The sequence below is a fragment of the Ctenocephalides felis genome, unplaced genomic scaffold (assembly GCF_003426905.1).
Source record: "Ctenocephalides felis isolate EL2017-DRISC unplaced genomic scaffold, ASM342690v1 CF-g0.4_SCAFFOLD_00845, whole genome shotgun sequence".
NCBI classification, from domain to species: domain Eukaryota; kingdom Metazoa; phylum Arthropoda; class Insecta; order Siphonaptera; family Pulicidae; genus Ctenocephalides; species Ctenocephalides felis.
Genome location: NW_020536999.1, coordinates 19914420 through 19932412, shown reverse-complemented (window position 1 = coordinate 19932412; position 17993 = coordinate 19914420). Strand labels below are relative to the sequence as shown.

The 17993-nt window shown below is 27.6% G+C and overlaps 1 protein-coding gene and 2 pseudogenes across 1 annotated transcript; 2 read left to right on the top strand and 1 right to left on the bottom strand.

Annotated features, from left to right (window-relative positions):
* LOC113380229 lies at positions 1-2039 on the top strand (annotated as a pseudogene).
* An 8-nt stretch (positions 2040-2047) lies between these two features.
* Positions 2048-3701, bottom strand: LOC113376654 (annotated as a pseudogene).
* A 307-nt stretch (positions 3702-4008) lies between these two features.
* Positions 4009-6722, top strand: LOC113376635 (integrin-linked protein kinase-like). The gene is made up of 7 exons (XM_026616632.1): positions 4009-4213; positions 4735-4900; positions 5060-5244; positions 5334-5598; positions 5681-5944; positions 6119-6341; positions 6442-6722. Exons 1-7 carry the CDS (start codon positions 4125-4127, stop codon positions 6594-6596), a joined length of 1347 nt encoding a protein of 448 aa, XP_026472417.1. The 5' UTR covers positions 4009-4124; the 3' UTR covers positions 6597-6722.
* Positions 6723-17993: the final 11271 nt, after the last annotated feature.

Below are 17993 nucleotides of genomic sequence, written 5' to 3'. Positions count from 1 at the left end.
TTATGGGCAATATTATATCTTGCACTAAATATCTCAGGAGAAAAAATTCAATTGGGCGATATGATTAGATATTGTCGAGAGGGTCACATATCTTACTTTACTTAAAGCATTTCATACCAGAAGAATATTTATCAGAAAATCAAAATAATGATTTACTCGAAAATGCAAATATAAAGTACCTTGTCACAAACAAGTGCGCACAGTTGCATATAAAATTGCAAAAATGATCAAAGTAAAAAATTTAAATAAACCAAATTTGTATACACTTTGTGATAGATATTGTTCTGAATTAGAGCTACCCTCCTTTGTGGCTGAATGTGCTGAAAAATTATCATTTTCAAATGTTAATGAATTCACAGATAAGTTATCTGAAAATGGCCCTATATCAAATTATGAAGGTCGAGCCATGGCTTACATTATTCTCATATTGAAATTAATTTTTGGACTTGATGATCATACAGAATATGTGATAAGTGAGAAAGTTAATGTATTAAATAATGTGTTTAAAGAGATTGATGAAAATCATACGCCAATTTTCTCATGGGAACATTGGTCTTGTTTTATAGAGTATCGCAAGTTGTTAATATCACAAAAACAATTACCCTCACATTTGAACTCTAATACTCATGCAAATAGTAAGATGTTTGTGACTTTATGGAATAAACTTAAATGCTCAGATGAATTAACTGATTCAAAGACTGAACAATTGATGACTGTTATGAAAAAAATATTTTCGGATCTAAAAGATTTACAATGTGATAAGTTTAATGATGTTTTGATTTTTGAACCTTCACTGACACCATATAAAGATTATTTTAACGTTATTTTAGAAATTTGTAAAGATATTGTTCTTCCAGAGAATGTAATCTGTAAACATAGACAATTCGATTTTAGCTTCTTTATAAATGGAAGCAAAAATCAAATAAATTTATCTGATGATAATGTCACATTAAGATTTAAAAATAAAAGTTCTAATAAAAATTTGCATATATGGAATGCCAATGAAGAAATTGAGTATAAGTATGACAAAAGCTACATTCATAAGTTGAACAGACACGAAATTGTAAATATACATCCTATAGGTTCTATGGAATGGAAGATAAAACTGGATAACAAATTCAGAAAAATTAATGACTGTGATAATAATGCTGATCAAGCAAAACGGAGATCCCTTGGTTTAATAAAAGAATTTCAAGATATTCAAACTATGAAACATGAATCAAATCAAGAAATAGAAGCTATAAAATGTGCCAAATTTGGTGGTTCAGTGGATGTGAAGGAGTTTCAAAATGTTATAATTGAAAAGACCAAATTTCCTGACAAATCATTAGATGAAAGATGTAAAAAATTCAAAACATTCATTCAAAGCTTTTACTTTATAAAGACAAATATAAAAAAATTACATCTGGTGTTTGTGAGGGACGAAAGAAATGGTTTATGTCACCAAAAGTATATAATCCTTTGCTTGATGAGCAAACTTTGAGGCTTGGGCAGAAAATATTGCCAGATATCATACACAATTCTTCTCCAGAAAAAAATTGTGGTGACCATGTAATCAACATTCCTAGGCCAGTGTCACATTATTGGGTTAATCATTTTAGTAATTCCGTACCTGTTACTAATATTTTATTTGAGTCAATGGAAACCAAGTTTTCATCAACATTTTCTTGGTTATTAGAAGAATGTGCAAGAGTAGTTGAAATGTCCAAATTTGATTTGTATAATGAATTAATTGAAATAGAACAACAACTTGGGTTAATTCAATTTCCAGATCGAAATCGCAAAACAATTTGAAAACAGTCATAATCTTAATTATCAAAGTTATGTATTAAGAACTTTGCACTCTTTTTACTATTGTACGAAGTAATGTTCTTGAAGTAATCTTACCAACAAAATATGCAATACTCACATAAAGTAAACACATATTATTCTAATTCATTGAAATAAAACAATTAATTTGATGAATAAAGAACTCTATTTTGTAACAAAATATAACAATTATTGCTTTTTTGCAATATTAACATAACAAAATAAATAATGCAACCTATCTTAACTACACAACGTGTTTTATATATGCTCAGTCGATTTATTCTTATATAGCAATTTTAATTCATCCCAAAACAAAAGTGTTAAAACTGTATGAGGAATCATTCGAAAATATGATGGCCAAAATCCTTTGTAGAAACCATGTAGGCCTTCTTTCCTCATAGTTTTATTAAAACAATCAAATATACCATTGTACATGAGACCTTTTCCGTGTTTATCAACACCTTTATTGTAAATTCAAACATTATAATCTGGGAATAATTTATGAAACATCCAAATTTATTTTACCTTGATTATAAATTCTTGTAGACATGACATCAATGGGTGATGTAGTTAATGTAGTGGCAGTACCACCAATAAAACTTGCTACTAAAGTATTTAAAGTTATTCCAGGGAATACCTATTATATGAATTATGATGTTAGAATTCATATACAGATGATTAATAATTTTTTATTATACTTGTACCTGATTTTCTATGAAGTAATTTCTACACCTACTAAAGGTCATAAGCTGCACACCTGACCCGATAGCAGCTCTTGGTACTTGTATTGGAAGCCCTCTAAATAGCCCTTTAAAATTATACTTAATTATAATTTTGAGTTCATATGTATTATACAGAATATAATTACCTCTGATTCCTTCATTTGTGTATATATACTTAATTGTACTAAATAAGTTTTTATGTTGATGCTGATATCCTACTGCAATTTCTTTTACTGCCATTGATTGGAATTGTGTTCTAATCTAATGTAATGAATCTTATCAGTTATAGCCTAAAATAATTTGGAAAAAATTTATTACCAGACTAAAAGGACTAGCAATTGCCGAACCAATTCCTCCTCCAACGGCACCTGCTAAAACAGCTCTCCAATGTGAATATTTTCCTGATGAATTTAAAACTAAGCCTATATCTTCACAAGTTTGGAAAACACCCAATCTTTAATTATGCATGATTCCATTAATTATAACTTAACAGTTTACAAATTTAATGAATATAAAATCGCATGAGTGTTTTATTTTATGGGTCACTTAAAAGGAATCTGGATAGTTATATTAATAACTAAAAACATGCTAATAGTTGTTATATATATATTCTTCAATGTTTACCTGATCCCATTTATAAAAAATTGAAAACATAAAGAAGGCGTTAACCCACTCTGTAATGCTAATAAGCCATCATGTTTTCCTATAGTATAAAATGCATGAAAAACATTTTTATAATATATAGCATGTGTGCCTCTTGTTTGCAATTCCCTTGTAATTGCATGCGTGTTTTAACAACCTGTAAATATTTTCTTTTTTAATAAATCATATATTTGTAGAAAAACTATTTCCAAAAATGATTTCATACTTCAAAGGGATTACTAAATAAAGCAGCACCCATCGAAGCTGCAGCACCCAATAAAAAATCCATTTTTATTGATTAACAAACTAATTCTTGTTAATTAATTAATAATTATAAGCAAACATGATCGACATTTATAACCAACAAATTTATTGAAAAATATATATAACATACTGATTGTATCATAACGCTTTCTAAAAGTACTGGGCATTTTTTTAATCGTATAAACATTTATTATTATATAAACATTATTTTAGTTTTTCATTCCAGATTCAAATTATGCAATTTTGATAGCTACCAGCAACATTTCGGCCAATTTCGGCTGTCAAATGCATGCATTTTCTTTGCCAACCTTATAAAAAGAAGATCGTTTGAATGTGAATCCAAATATTATATATTTTAAATATACTTAAATTAAATATATAAAATTATTCAATATGTGTTAAATTAATAAATATTTAAATCTCTTTAATATTAAATATTTAAGTCTTAAAGTAAATTAAATAAAAATAAATAAATATTATGCAATCTGGCAGATTGAGCAGAGCACATGTTGCTTACTTCATCTCATTGTGAAGATATTTCAAGATTTTTTTTGCATAAAGAACTGTCAAATTGTTGTTTATCAATATGTTATTTATTTAAATAAAATTGTACATAATTCTTTGTTGTGTTATTGCATAACCAATATATATTTATTTATATATTAATAACGTTGTAATTAAAATAAAATGGAAGATATATTTCAGTGGTGTCGTGAAGGAAATGCCATTCAAGTACGACTTTGGTTGGATGATACTGAGCATGACATGAATCAAGGGTACGGATAAATAATGATTGCGCTAATTAAAACTCATTCATTAATTTATCACTTTATTTTTGTTTTAAAATTTATATATAAACGGCACACCCATTTCGTAATGCAATGTCCTAATTTGGTCATTGTCGTAGGAGTTAATGGACATGACGTCATTTGCCCTTCGTTTATTTTGACTGGACAAATGCACCTAGAAAATGTAATATTTTGTTTACATATTTTGTTGACGAGTATTTAGTTAGTTTTTTCATACTTATCATTTATGCCATCATTTTACTCAATCCATTTTAATGTTTACTTTCAAAATATAACCTCTTTTTCATTTATGTAAATATAGCACTAATTAAATTCTTATGATGAATGAATCATATGTAATTATTCAACAGCTAAATATAGCTTGGCAATATCAAAATGATATAGTAAATATAAAATGATTTATTATAATTATAAATTTTTATTATCTAACATGTACATATTTTTGGAATTTTGAGAATTATATATTAATTGCATGATTACATTTAAAGAGATGATCATGGCTTTAGCCCGTTGCACTGGGCTAGCAAAAGAGGCCATAAAAATTTGGTTGATATGCTGGTTCAGAGAGGTGCCAGAATAAATGCTACTAATCGTGGAGATGATATTCCACTACATTTGGCAGCAGCTCATGGCCATCATGATATTGTAACAATAGTAAGAATGATTTGCAAATAATTTATATTGGATAAATACTATATTGTAATTCTTTTACATTATTAAATGCATGTAGTCAATTACTGATATAGTTCTATGTTCCTTATAAATAAAAGAAACAAAACTATAGAAAAAATATAATTTGTTTGATTTTTAAAGTTACTCCGAGAGCGAGCTGATGTTAACTTTACAAATGAACATGGCAATACTGCTCTGCACTATGCTTGTTTTTGGGGCTATGAAGCTATTGCAGAAGAACTTGTTAGAGCTGGAGCTCTTGTTTCATTAGCAAATAAGGATGGTGACACCCCATTGGATAAAACAAAGGGTAGTTTTGCTAAAAGGTAATTTTGATTAATTTTTTTTTTTAATCTCTTTCTCTTTTTTACACTTTTCTTCAATGAAGAGAAATTGCATAGTTTGTCTGTTTCAGGCTTCACGACATGGCCATTGAAAATGGCCAAGAATTAAAGAAAATCACATTTAAAGATCAAAGTTGGTTAGGATTAAAAACTAGATCGAGAGATGCTACTTTGTCACGACACAGAGGAATTAATTTCAGTGAACTTACTTTACATACAAAAATTGCAGATACACCTTCTGGTATTAGTTGGAGAGGCCGTTGGCAAAAAAATGATATTGTTGCCAAGCAAATTAATGTTAGGGAAGTCACTAATAGAGCACTTAGGGATTTTCAGGTAAGATGGAGATTTTGTAGATATGTATGTATATAAATATAGTAAAATAAATACATAAATCATGCAATAAATTAAATTGCAGGAAGAATTTCCAAAACTACGTATTTTTTCTCATCCAAACATTTTGCCATTAATTGGTGGTTGTGTGGATAATCATCGTCTTATAACTATAAGCCAATATATGACTCGGGGCTCTTTATCAGCAATTTTACATGGTGCAGCCGGTCTTGTTGTAGACTCATCACAGGCTATCAGATTTGCTCTTGATATTGCAAGAGGAATGGCTTTCTTACATTCTTTGGAAAGAATCATTCCAGATTATCATTTGAATAGCCATCACGTAATGGTGAGTTTAATTTTTGTTATTACTAATTAAGATTATCATGATTCAATGTAATAAATTATTAATTTTAAATAGGGCATTTTTGATAAATGACGATAAAATAAAATTTTAAAATATTAATTTAGTTTGAATCGTATATAGTTTGTTTATATACCATATTTCTTGTTTTTTATTTAGATTGATGAAGATTTGACAGCACGATTGAATATGTCCGATGCAAAATTTTCATTTCAAGAACGTGGTCGTATATATCGACCAGCTTGGATGTCTCCTGAAGCTTTGCAAAAAAATAGATTAGTTAGAAATGCAGAGGCTTGCGATATGTGGAGTTTTGCAGTTTGTCTTTGGGAATTAGCAACCAGAGAAGTTCCATTTGCTGATTTATCTCCTATGGAGTGTGGTAATTTGATATTATATCTACTTTATATTATCATGCCAAACATTGTTATTGCCATAGTTATTATGACAAAGATTGTGACTGCAATCTCATTTTTTTGTAGGTTTAAGAATTGCTACAGAAGGATTACGTCTTGAAATACCGCCTGGTACATCTTCTTATCTTGCCAAACTTATCAAAATTTGCATGAATGAGGATCCTGGAAAACGTCCTAAATTTGATATGGTGGTTCCAATTCTTGATAAAATGAAAAGATAAATAACTATTCCAAAGGTCTTGTCAAAAAAGCTGCTATCAAAAATTTATTATTTATTGTAAACACTGCCTTAATGAATCCCAATCTTTACCTGATATTAGATCCCAGATTATATATATATTCTATAAGAATTTCTATGTTAAAAAGCAGCTATATGCTTTAAATCTTTTAACAGCTTTGACAGCAGTATTGCATTATAAATAAATTAAAATATATTTATTAATTTTATACCAATTCAAAGTTACCTTTTTACATTATATATATATATATATATATATATATATATATATATATTAATGTTATATTTTAACATTGTAAATTATATTGTTTTAAAGTAACGAACATCGCCTTAGAATTGCCTTAATACTTAAAATATTTAATATATCTAAATTTATGTGCATGTGGTATTTTATGTAACATTAAATGTTGCTTATTAGAATAAGTGTAAGTAAAATTATTTTTAAGTTTAATTGTAGGTAATCTACAGTTGTATTGCTTTAAATGATTAATATTAAAATATTCAAAGTGTTTTCTATTTCAAATTGCAGAAAATATTGAAACAGTACAAACAATTAATAATATTTACTTCTTGTTATAATTATGTGATTTGAAACATATTTTATCACAAAGACTATTTCAGATTAGAATTTGCATATACTATGTAAGATTTGACTTTGAATATAAAATTATAATATTTGCAGCAGTAAATAACAAAAACATATATTCTTCCTTTTTATGTGCCTGTGAAATAATTGTGTGCCTATACAAAAATATAAAGAGTCCTATTTATATTCCTAAATTTAGAATTGTATATTCTTATGTAATATGTTATATAATTATAATATTTTAATTTTGTAGAAACTTACTGATTTACCAATTTGTGCTATTTTTGATAAATCAAATACATTGACAACATTATACATATATTATTATATATGTAAGATATTATTTATATTATTTACAGTGTGCTTAAATAAAAAGTCATAATAATAGTATGCATAATGCATGCAAGAAACATATATTACATTAATTATTAGATTTGAATTAAACATATAATTAACAATTTATTGTTGTTTTATTTCATATTTTAGAAAACTTATTTGATTTGAATAAAAGATTTGATTGAATATGATTAATAAGAATTTATTTCTACTAAAATGTATGAATTCATATATTTTAATATGAATAAATTCTTGAATAAAACGTAAAATCATTAGAAAAATGTTTTCGTTTTGTTTTATATTCTTGATAAACATTTGAATTTATTGTAGTTAATTTTTATGAAAATAGAATGTAATTATAGGCCTAATCTTGAATATGCAACTTTTTCAATTTATTAGCCAAAAATATAATTAGATCCATAGTTAAATAAACAATGTTATGATAACTACTGTTCTTTTCAGTTTACATAATTAGCATCCATTAGTATTACATAGTCAATGGCGGTTCCTGCTTCCTTTATCTGCGCAGGACTCGCATACATCAATGTCAGAAGTTTGACACACTAAACCCCTAAACTACTAAAATATATTAAAATATAACACATAACTAAAAATATATGAATTTATTATTAATAACAACTTAAAATAATTCTTAAAATGGCTAATTCAAAGTTAAACAGTGTCTATTTACATAAAACGAGAAGTTTGTTGTTGTGCATGACATTTGAAAGTGATTTAACAGCTGATAAATAGATGGTTTTGAATTAACTTGGTGTCATGGACGAAAAAACTATCGTGAGGTAATAATATTTATTAGATTTTTAATTGTATTTCGTTCAACTTCACTTAACTATTATTATTAAGTTGTAGCAAAACTGCCCTTTTTTGTAAACATTTACTTTTTTTTTTCTAAGTCAGTAAAAAATATTTAAGTTTACAACAAAAATTACTGACTATTTGTGGGGCTTATTGTTATTAATATTATATTTTTCAACTCAATTTTTACAATTGAAGGTAATTTGACAGTTACATATTAAATATAAGCGGCGAAGAGAATCAATACGAATTTCAGGGTCACTTTACCTTGATGGACAATTGTTTTGCTTTGCTTGACTTTTATTGATATCTCATATAAAATTCTGCAGTTTTTGTTTTTCTTGTAATCTAATAAATTTGCAATTTGTTATTAAAAAGTCTGATTAGAGTTATATTTATAATTATATGCGTTCGTCATTATCGACATGTAAATTTATGTTTAAAATTGAACTTAACTTGAAGTTAGCACAATAATACCTTTCAGTATTACGCACAAAATTTATTTTGTTTTAACAATGATTTTATATTATATATGTTATAATAATCTTATTATATCTGTGATATCAGAGTATAATATAAAATATCATTATTTTGAAAACCGGTAATAATACGTTAATTGTTTCTAATATTTATCATTATTCTAATTCTGAATATTATTTTTTAGTCCCGACAATGACTCAGAAAATGAGGAAAATGACTTTGATCAAGTGAACCCAATCACACCTCTTACTCCAAATGATATTTTGGATTTAGATGACGATCAGGATGATGATAGTCCAAAGGAAAATTATAATTCTACAGGTAAGTGAACTTTACTTAATTTTATTTGTTGTATATTCTGATTTGGCAAATTCATTAATTATTTGTGGCATGAAAATTAATTTGAAAAGTTTAAAAGTGGTCTAAAGCTAAATGTTTCTTAAAACCCTCCACGTAGAATTAAACTTTAAAACAGCTGATGAAAGTATAACTAATAATTTACTAAAATGAATTTAAAACATTTAAAATTCAGAATTTGCAAATTTGTTATCTAAATATTTTCAACTATTAAATACAGATTAGATTAAACATGATTTGAAATTACAAAATATTTAAAAAGTATATTTTTTTCTATATAAACCCTATGTGTAATAGAGTTTTAGTTTACATAGGGCTCTTATAGATGAAATATTATTTTTTTTAAATAAATTTTAAAATTAACTCATTTGTAATATATTTGATTTTAAAATACTTGAAAATATTCAAGAATTTTTATTTTTCTCTTCCTGCTTCTTATTAATAAATGAGCTGGCTTAATTTCGAAAATTCTTGAAATAACATTTTCTGTCTTACTGAATTGCGTAAATATTAAACAATTTTTTCACAATATATATTATAAGAAAATTCTAATTTCTAAAAAATATTTGTTGGTATCCTATTGGATGTGAAAGTTGTAAGATAAGAGTAGTAAAAAGCGCTTGTTTTTGCCTTAAAATTGAAAATTTTCAAAAATGAACTGGCTGCAATTAAGATTTGATCTAGCATTCGTGTTCGTAAGTTTCTCATCAAGAAAGTGGAAGGTTTTGCCAACGACTACATTGGAAAGCAGTTTATGAAATAAAGAGTTTCAAAATCTCTGATATTATAATATAGGAACATTTGGAAATCATCTGTTTTTCGAAAGAACGATGATCTTTCGGGTTCCTTTCTTTATCTTATTGGAACCCTTGATGCAAGTCACTTCTTAGTAACTTTCTACTCCCTGATCCAAGTCACTTTCTAGTATTAAGATAAGAATACTAGAATGCACTTTATTTTTATCTTAAAATTAAAACTTGTCAAGTCAAAACTGACTGCAATTGGGAGTTATAGATAGACGTAAACTTGTCTAAATTGGATACCCAAATCAAATCTTAAGGATGATCTAGCATTTGTATTCGTAACCTTTTCATCAAAACCTTCAAATTTTTTGATGAAAAGGTTACGAATACAAATGCACTTCCCAAAATATATATTGGAAAGTGTTTTCTGTATTAAAGAGTTTCAGAATCTCTGATATTATGATGTAATAATATTTGAGAATCATCTGTTGTTCGAGAGAGAACGATGATATTTTGGGGTCCCTTATTTCTGTTATTCGAACCCCCTGATCCAAGTCACTTCCTAGTAACTTCCTACTCCCTGATCCAAGTCACTTTCTAGTAATAAGATATGACTACCAGAATGTACTTGTTTTTATCTTTAAAATTAAAACTTGTCAAGTCAAAACTGACAGCTATTGAGAGTTATAGATAGTATTTTTAATGTCAACTTGTCTAATCTAATAAACTGGATATTCAAATCAAATCCTAAGAATGATCTAGCATTCGTATTCCTTAGTTTCTCATCAGGGAAGTAGAAGGTTTTGACTATATTGGGAAGTGTTTTACGAATCGAAGAATTTCAGAATCTCTGATAATATGATGTAAGAATATTTGAGAATCATCTGTTTTTCGAGAGAACGATGATCTTTCGGGTTCCCCTCTTTCTCTTATTGGAACCCCTGATCCAAGTCACTTCCTAACTCGGCGACGGTCACTGAACCCACAATTCTACGTTATACTCAATCCTTCCTGGATGCATATGGGTGTCCTTGTCGCTCTCGCGAGGAACGAATTAGCTCCGTCTTTGTCTAACCCGTTGGCTATACTGTCCATGGCAATGGCTTTGTGTATACCTCTACCTGTTCAGGGCATTTATTTGTTGAGAGAAATAAGAGAAAATTTATAATAATTGAAATTTTTTGCTAATTCAAATGAATTACACAGATTAAATTTAAGATTCATTATATACTTACTTTTGGATAAGCTGGTTAATATGATAAGATTTTAGTAAAACAATTATATTTCATGAACTCAACAAATATTAAATTATCTTAAGAAAAAACGTGGCATTCATAAATTTCAAAATAATATAACTTAATTAACATTTTTTGTCCAAACTTTTTGCTGAACAGCAAGAATATCTTGATCTAAAATAAATAATTAGCTTAAATTTCATAGTCATTCAATATTAGAAGTGGTTGCAAAATAAACCTAAATTTTGCTTTCTATAAAATGTAAAATAACGATGGAACCTTATTAGAAATATCTTTCAAAGTAAATAGCCAAATTGAAACTTGTTTCATATTTTTTGCTAATAATAATTATTTTTCTTATCATATAGAAAGTTATGATTTCATATATGAGCCAATATTTTGAAAAATCCATGCTTGTAGCACCTTGCTCATTTATTTTTCACTTGTATTTTAACTTTCTTATATTCTAATAAATAACTATACAGCCAATTTTCAAAAAAGAAGGCAATTAATACCATAATCAGATTAGTTTTCGTTAAACGGTTCTTTTTTTAAAAAACTTTCCGTTATAGTAATTATACAAAAATTAACAATTATTTTTTTTCCCATACCTTTAGTTTTAAAAGTTTCTGAACATTTTGGCATACCTCAGAAAAAATGAATGTGTGTGCGTGTTTGTGTAGGTATGTATGTGTGGATACAATTTAATCGACGTTTTCGGGAGCACGGCTTAACACTATTTGAATTATTCAGAAACATTCAATTTCTATCGATAAGGAGCCGTGCTGATTATTTTTTGGCAAAAGTTGGTCTAGCCGTTAGGGTAATACGGACCAAAGAGTGCAGAAAATGGCAATTAAGTAATGCAAAATTGATTAAAATTTTGTGAAGACAGGTCCAGCAATTTTGCATGTCAAGAAAAAAAGTTAAAAAATTGCGATTTGGCGCTTGAAAATCAGGTATTTTCGACAGTATGGGGCAACCGTAATGAATGGAAAAAAATTCAAAATTTTCAAAAAATTTTAAAAACCAAATTGAATTTCTACAAAAAAATGTTTATTTTAAAATGCCCTAGCAAATCTTTGTAGCTCTGTATATGTGCATTAATAAATGCACACGTATGAACATTTTGATACAGAGGTGTCTTGGAATCACCTTCGGGGTACTCTGAGCACTCAATATTATCGATAAAAAATTTAACAAAAAATTAATATATCCATTATTTAAATAGTTATTTCATGTTATGGGACCAAGACGATTAGGATTTTCTTCTGTTGAAATACAGAGCATCTAATTATATATTAACTAGAATAATATGCATAAAATAATTATTCTGTTGGTATCAAATCATTATTTTGTCGACATAATTATTGCAAAAATCAATAATATCTAAAAAATTATAGAACTGATACTGAAATTATAGGACTGATAACATTTGTTCTTATATTTTATAAATAAATTTTTTGATGTAACATAGAAGCCTAAATTTTTATTTTTTTTTCTGTTTAATAATTATAGAACTTAAAAATAATCTTGAACTTGACATTCAATTTTTTTTTTGTAATTTTGTGATATAGATTAAAATATAAATAACTAATTATTATCAATTTCTCATAGATATTTTTTCCTAATGGTTTTTCTAACTTCTTTTGGTTTTGTCAAAATCAATTAAGCTCATACACAATAATACAAATCGTTTACAAGTTTGTTGATCTTTATTGCATTTCATTAATTATCTGTGTTAATCATATTTACATAATGAATAATTTATATCATTCATAACAACAAGCTGCATTTTAATATTTTAAAATAAATATAGTAAAATTATAATATCATTGCAAGCATTTTAAAGAATATAATTGAACTAGTAAATTTAAAAATTATACAAAATTACGTGCACTATAATTATGTGTAATATTGTTTTGCTCATAACCAGTTTACTATGAAATTACTGAACTCATTAATTGCAATTTTATTAGAGGAGAAATAAGTAAAAGTGTACAAAAAATGTATGTAGAGGATCGTGATAAATTGTTCAGGAAATATTTTACTTCATTTTTTTGAATGATTCAAAAAATCTTCTTGACTTGTGTTGACGAAATAATTGCTTTTAGAAAAAAAATTTCATTTCAATTTTTTTTCTTCAATTTTTTTTTTCGAAAACAATTCAGATTTCAATTTCAATTCTGGTTTAAGTTCTAAAGCTCACTTATATACTTTAAGTGAATATTTTTAACTTTGTAATTCAGTTTATAATTTCCTTATAAATATTAGACGATATTACAGAATTTATAATAATCTGTTTGAAAACATTTCGTTACGGTACGAGAAGTTCTAGCAATTTGCCTTAAGACATGATGCCATACACACCACTATTTTTTTTAAATTCTTGATGGTTACATACTACAAAATATTATGTAAATTGGAAGGTTTTGCATGATTCTACTAATATCTGTAAATTATAGAGACAAATGATTTTAATCAATTCGGATCCATTCACATAAATAAATGACAAAATTTGAAACAAATATTACATTAGAAATGTTGTTACTGATATTTAAGCTCGAAAGTGAGAATAGAATCTGCAGAAAGATAAATTCATTAAAGCAACATATAAAAACTAATATTACACATCAAATATTGCAAAATTGATACATCTATTTTCTATACCATCTTTCTGTGTCTTAAGCCAATATATGGTATTCACACATGTGTACAAATAAATCCGATTGAGAAAAGTGTATTTACATATTATATAATTTGCAAGAAAGACCGCTACTGGCTGTTTGTACAAATAAATAAAATAAATACCGACAAATACATAAATAATCTGTGTATAAATACCAATACGAGCTCAGAAGAATTTTCCATACATGAACCAGCATTACGTTCGTTGTCTCTCTGATTCGTACTCTCTTGCACGCTGTCCTGGTGATAATAGAGATGGGTCCAGGTTATGTCGAATCGAAAGTATTCGGAATATCGATGTGGATAATTGATTTTAGTTATAACTTGATGGGATATGGTCTTACTTTTGTAAAAAAAGAGGGCGTGAATAAAAGTCATGTATGAACTGTATCACATTTTCAATTTTTTTTAGTTTTTCAATGTCCTCTTCTTGAAAAAGCTTGAAGATTATTATAAGGGTTACCAAAGCTCCAGAAGAAATATAAAAAAAAAAAAATTAAGTGCACGATAAATAAATAAAAGCATCTAAAAGTTCTTGAGTTCTTGAAGGGGTTATTTTTTCAGGTCGACTATTTGATTTTTTTCTTAAGACACTTTTATATTTGATAAATTATAAAATTGTGAAGGTAATTATCCTCTTTTATAATGAAAATTTTATTTATTTATTCTAAACTTTAAATAGATATCCAAATATGTAAAAGTGTAATCATATAGGTTAATGCTTATAAAAAATCGTAGTACTTACTTTACTATTTAATATATAAAACTAGTTGTGTTTAAGGCAAATTGCTGGAACTTCCTGTATCGTAACGAAATGTTTCGAGAAATATTAAATATTTCCAAATAGATTATTATAAATATTATAACATTGTCTAATTTGGAAAAAAAATTGAAATAATTTTTGAATCATTCAAATCGGATGCTTAGTTCTCTCAAAAAATGCAATTTTTTGTACATTTAGCTTTGTATCTTCAAATGGCTGGCCCGCTTTAGCAAAAAACTAATAACCACTTTTCCCAATCATTACTAATTGAATGTTTTTTAGATCATTCAAATCGGATGCTCTGTTCTCTCAAAAACTCGATTTCTATTTTCTGCACTTTTTGCTCCGTATCTCCGAAACGGCTGGAGCTACCTTTGCCAAAAACTAAGCATCACATCTCCCTATCATAGAAATCGAATGTTTTTTTTATCCATTTAAATCGGTTGATCCGTGCGCTCGAAAACGTGGACGAAAATTTTTCTCTATACATACATACACACTAACACACACACACCTCAATTTTTTCTGAGGTATGTGAAAATGTTCAGTAACCTTCAAACGTGAAGAAATGTAAAAATTTTCAATTTCGATTTTTGGACGATCACAATAACTTACTCTACGAAAAAGTTAAAAAATGTATTGGTGTGCTTTGAGTCATAGTAAAAAATTTTTTATATTACTAGATCGTTATCAGTAACATTATTTTTTGTATATTGGTATATTTTTAGGGAAATAAGTAACAAACAAACAATGAGATAAATTAGACTAAAATAAGAAAAGAACAGATGAGCGTCATTTAAAAAAATGATATGTATAAAAGAGTACAGTAAAAAAAAATAAAAAAAAAAAGCCTTGGTGAAGAGAAACACAAATTTTGTATGAGATTTCAATAATTAAATCTGAATTTAATAGAAAATAAAACTTTAAATTAATTAATCTGCAAATTATATATATTTCTTAGGAAATTCAATTACATCCTAGTAGACACGCCGTTGGGGGGTGCTACTATTTTTTAGTTAATATTGTAAAATATTTATTGTTTTAGTGCGCGCCTATTGTTTATAAAACAGATTCCAGGATAAAATTTAAATAATGAAAAAAATCATTTACATCGATAATTACAACGAATAATTGAATCTTTTGCCATCCCTACTTCGGTTTGTTCGTTCTTTCTTTGCCCACTTTCGCTGCAGAGAATGTTAAGAGTCCATCGACTCAGCCATCGTGCGCGGCTCTAAATTGTAGAAAGGTAAACTACACTACAAGAACGTTCCGCGACCACCAGCTTCAACTAGGAAGTGCCGCGGGAAAATCGATTACATCAAAGTTTTCCGGAAAATTATTGAAAGATAAAATCTGCTGGAGAAGTGTTGAAAAGTTTAATGAAAATTTGAGAAAGACTTTTGAATTTCCAAGATTTTGTTGACAACTGTCGGAGCAAGAATGTGAAATAAAAACATCAAAAAGTGCCTGTAGATAATTAGTATTTCTCTGTATTATGAGATTTTAAATATTTGGACTGGGACAAACTTATAGTTATATTAAAAAGTAGTTTTAGCTTGCAGATTTTTAGAACCTTGAGTGAAAAGTGAAAAATTTGGATAAACTGAATTTAAAAATCTCTCGAATGACCTTCGAAGGATTTTATTTAAACAGTTTTATTATACTTCATTTAGATAAGAATTAAATTCGTTTGACGTTTTGGTTTTGGACGCAGTAAACGTTGTCGAAGGAATATAACTGGTTTGTGAATGTGTTTTATTGAACTGGTATTAAGGGTTTATAAAAGCTCTCTCTCAATATTTAATTAATATTGAAATAAATTTAAAATTTACTAACTGTCAATGTTGTATTAAATAAAATATTTTAAAAGTTCTTTAATGAGAAGAAACGAGCTGTGATACTTGTAGTGATTTTTGTACTTGTTTTTTCATATTAAATTCAACAAGATAAATTATACTCGGTAATAGAAACTCACCTATTATTATTATTCATTTATACGATAATAAAAATATTTTTATTATAATAAAAGTATCATTAACAAGATAAACTTTTTAGTTCATTTGAAAGTATTGAGATAGTAAAATTTTATGATTTTTTGTAATCTGATTATCTATATAAAATAATAAAAATTAAATTTGTTCATAATAAAAATTCTTTTGGAATAAAAACTACAATAAAGATAAATTCTAATTTTTGATTATAATTGTTTCAACTTTCTTATACTCAGAAAAAAGTATATAAAATATATTTTTAATCATTATAAACTAATAGTCAAAAGACTCGTTGAATACTACAAAAGTGTGGAATCTAATAATGGTGTAAAAATCCTACAGTGAAGTTATAGAAGACTAAAACACCATCAAACATAATTTCCTGTATGAACTGCTCACACATCTAACAAATCAACCAATATCAATAATCTTCATGAAGAAATTCCACTATCACCTGATGATTATCCAAAATCCAAAACGGACTCCAAAAAAGTGTCCAACAGACGGCAATGGACGTGTTCAAAATTGAACCAGAGAGTCTGCACAGGGAGACAGTTTTGACATCGTCGGAATCTCCTGATTTGAATCCGGAAGTGTCATTTGACGCAGGATCAGAATTCAATTTGGATTTTTTCGATAATCCGGATGAGAATTCGAATACTGGCCAAGGGTTCAGTGATCCTGGTTCCGTAGATTCTTTGGCACCAAGTTCTCCTCAGGGGCTGCCTATAACAGGGGTGGTGACGAGTTCTGGTTCGGGGCAGGTTTTGAATGCTGGAGGGAATACTGGGGTGAATGGTCAACAAGGAGTAGCGGTGCAGCAGACTTGCATTAAACAAGGTTAGATAGAAATTCAAACTCACTGAAAACTAAAATTTGCTTATGGATAAGTTTATGTATTTTGATACCTTTAACAGTTATTTAATTTTATACATCCATCAATTCATCCGGATGTATGAAGACGTATACCTCTACCTTTTTTTGGTAATTTCATACAATTTGTCACATCAAGCAAAGACAAATGGCAGTCAATAAATCAAATTCAACATTATGAATTTTTCACACAGTCGAACAACAAATCAGTGTGCATAATACATTCAAAGGAGAACGCTTCGAAACTCCTGCATATGATTTAAAGTTCGTTCACATTTATCTCGACTCAAAATGTTTTATAATGGTTTACAACAGTCCGACTACTTGCAAGAATATAGCGGTATATTGGAATGCTCATTCTAATAATATCATTTGTTTCAACAGTTTTTTGTATTGAGAAGATCACGTCAAAATTTGCCAATAGTAATAGATCTACTTGAGAGCACAACTATGAGTTTAAAGCCAACGAAAAATTATATCTTAAATGGTTACGCTATTTTATTATACAG

Bases quoted from the DNA above. Each gene is read 5' to 3' on its own strand.
- LOC113376635 (XM_026616632.1), top strand. From the start codon at position 4,125: ATGGAAGATATATTTCAGTGGTGTCGTGAAGGAAATGCCATTCAAGTA. The intron at 4,214-4,734 runs GTACGGATAAAT...TTACATTTAAAG, and splicing joins GAGCATGACATGAATCAAGG to AGATGATCATGGCTTTAGCC. The intron at 5,599-5,680 runs GTAAGATGGAGA...ATTAAATTGCAG, and splicing joins GAGCACTTAGGGATTTTCAG to GAAGAATTTCCAAAACTACG.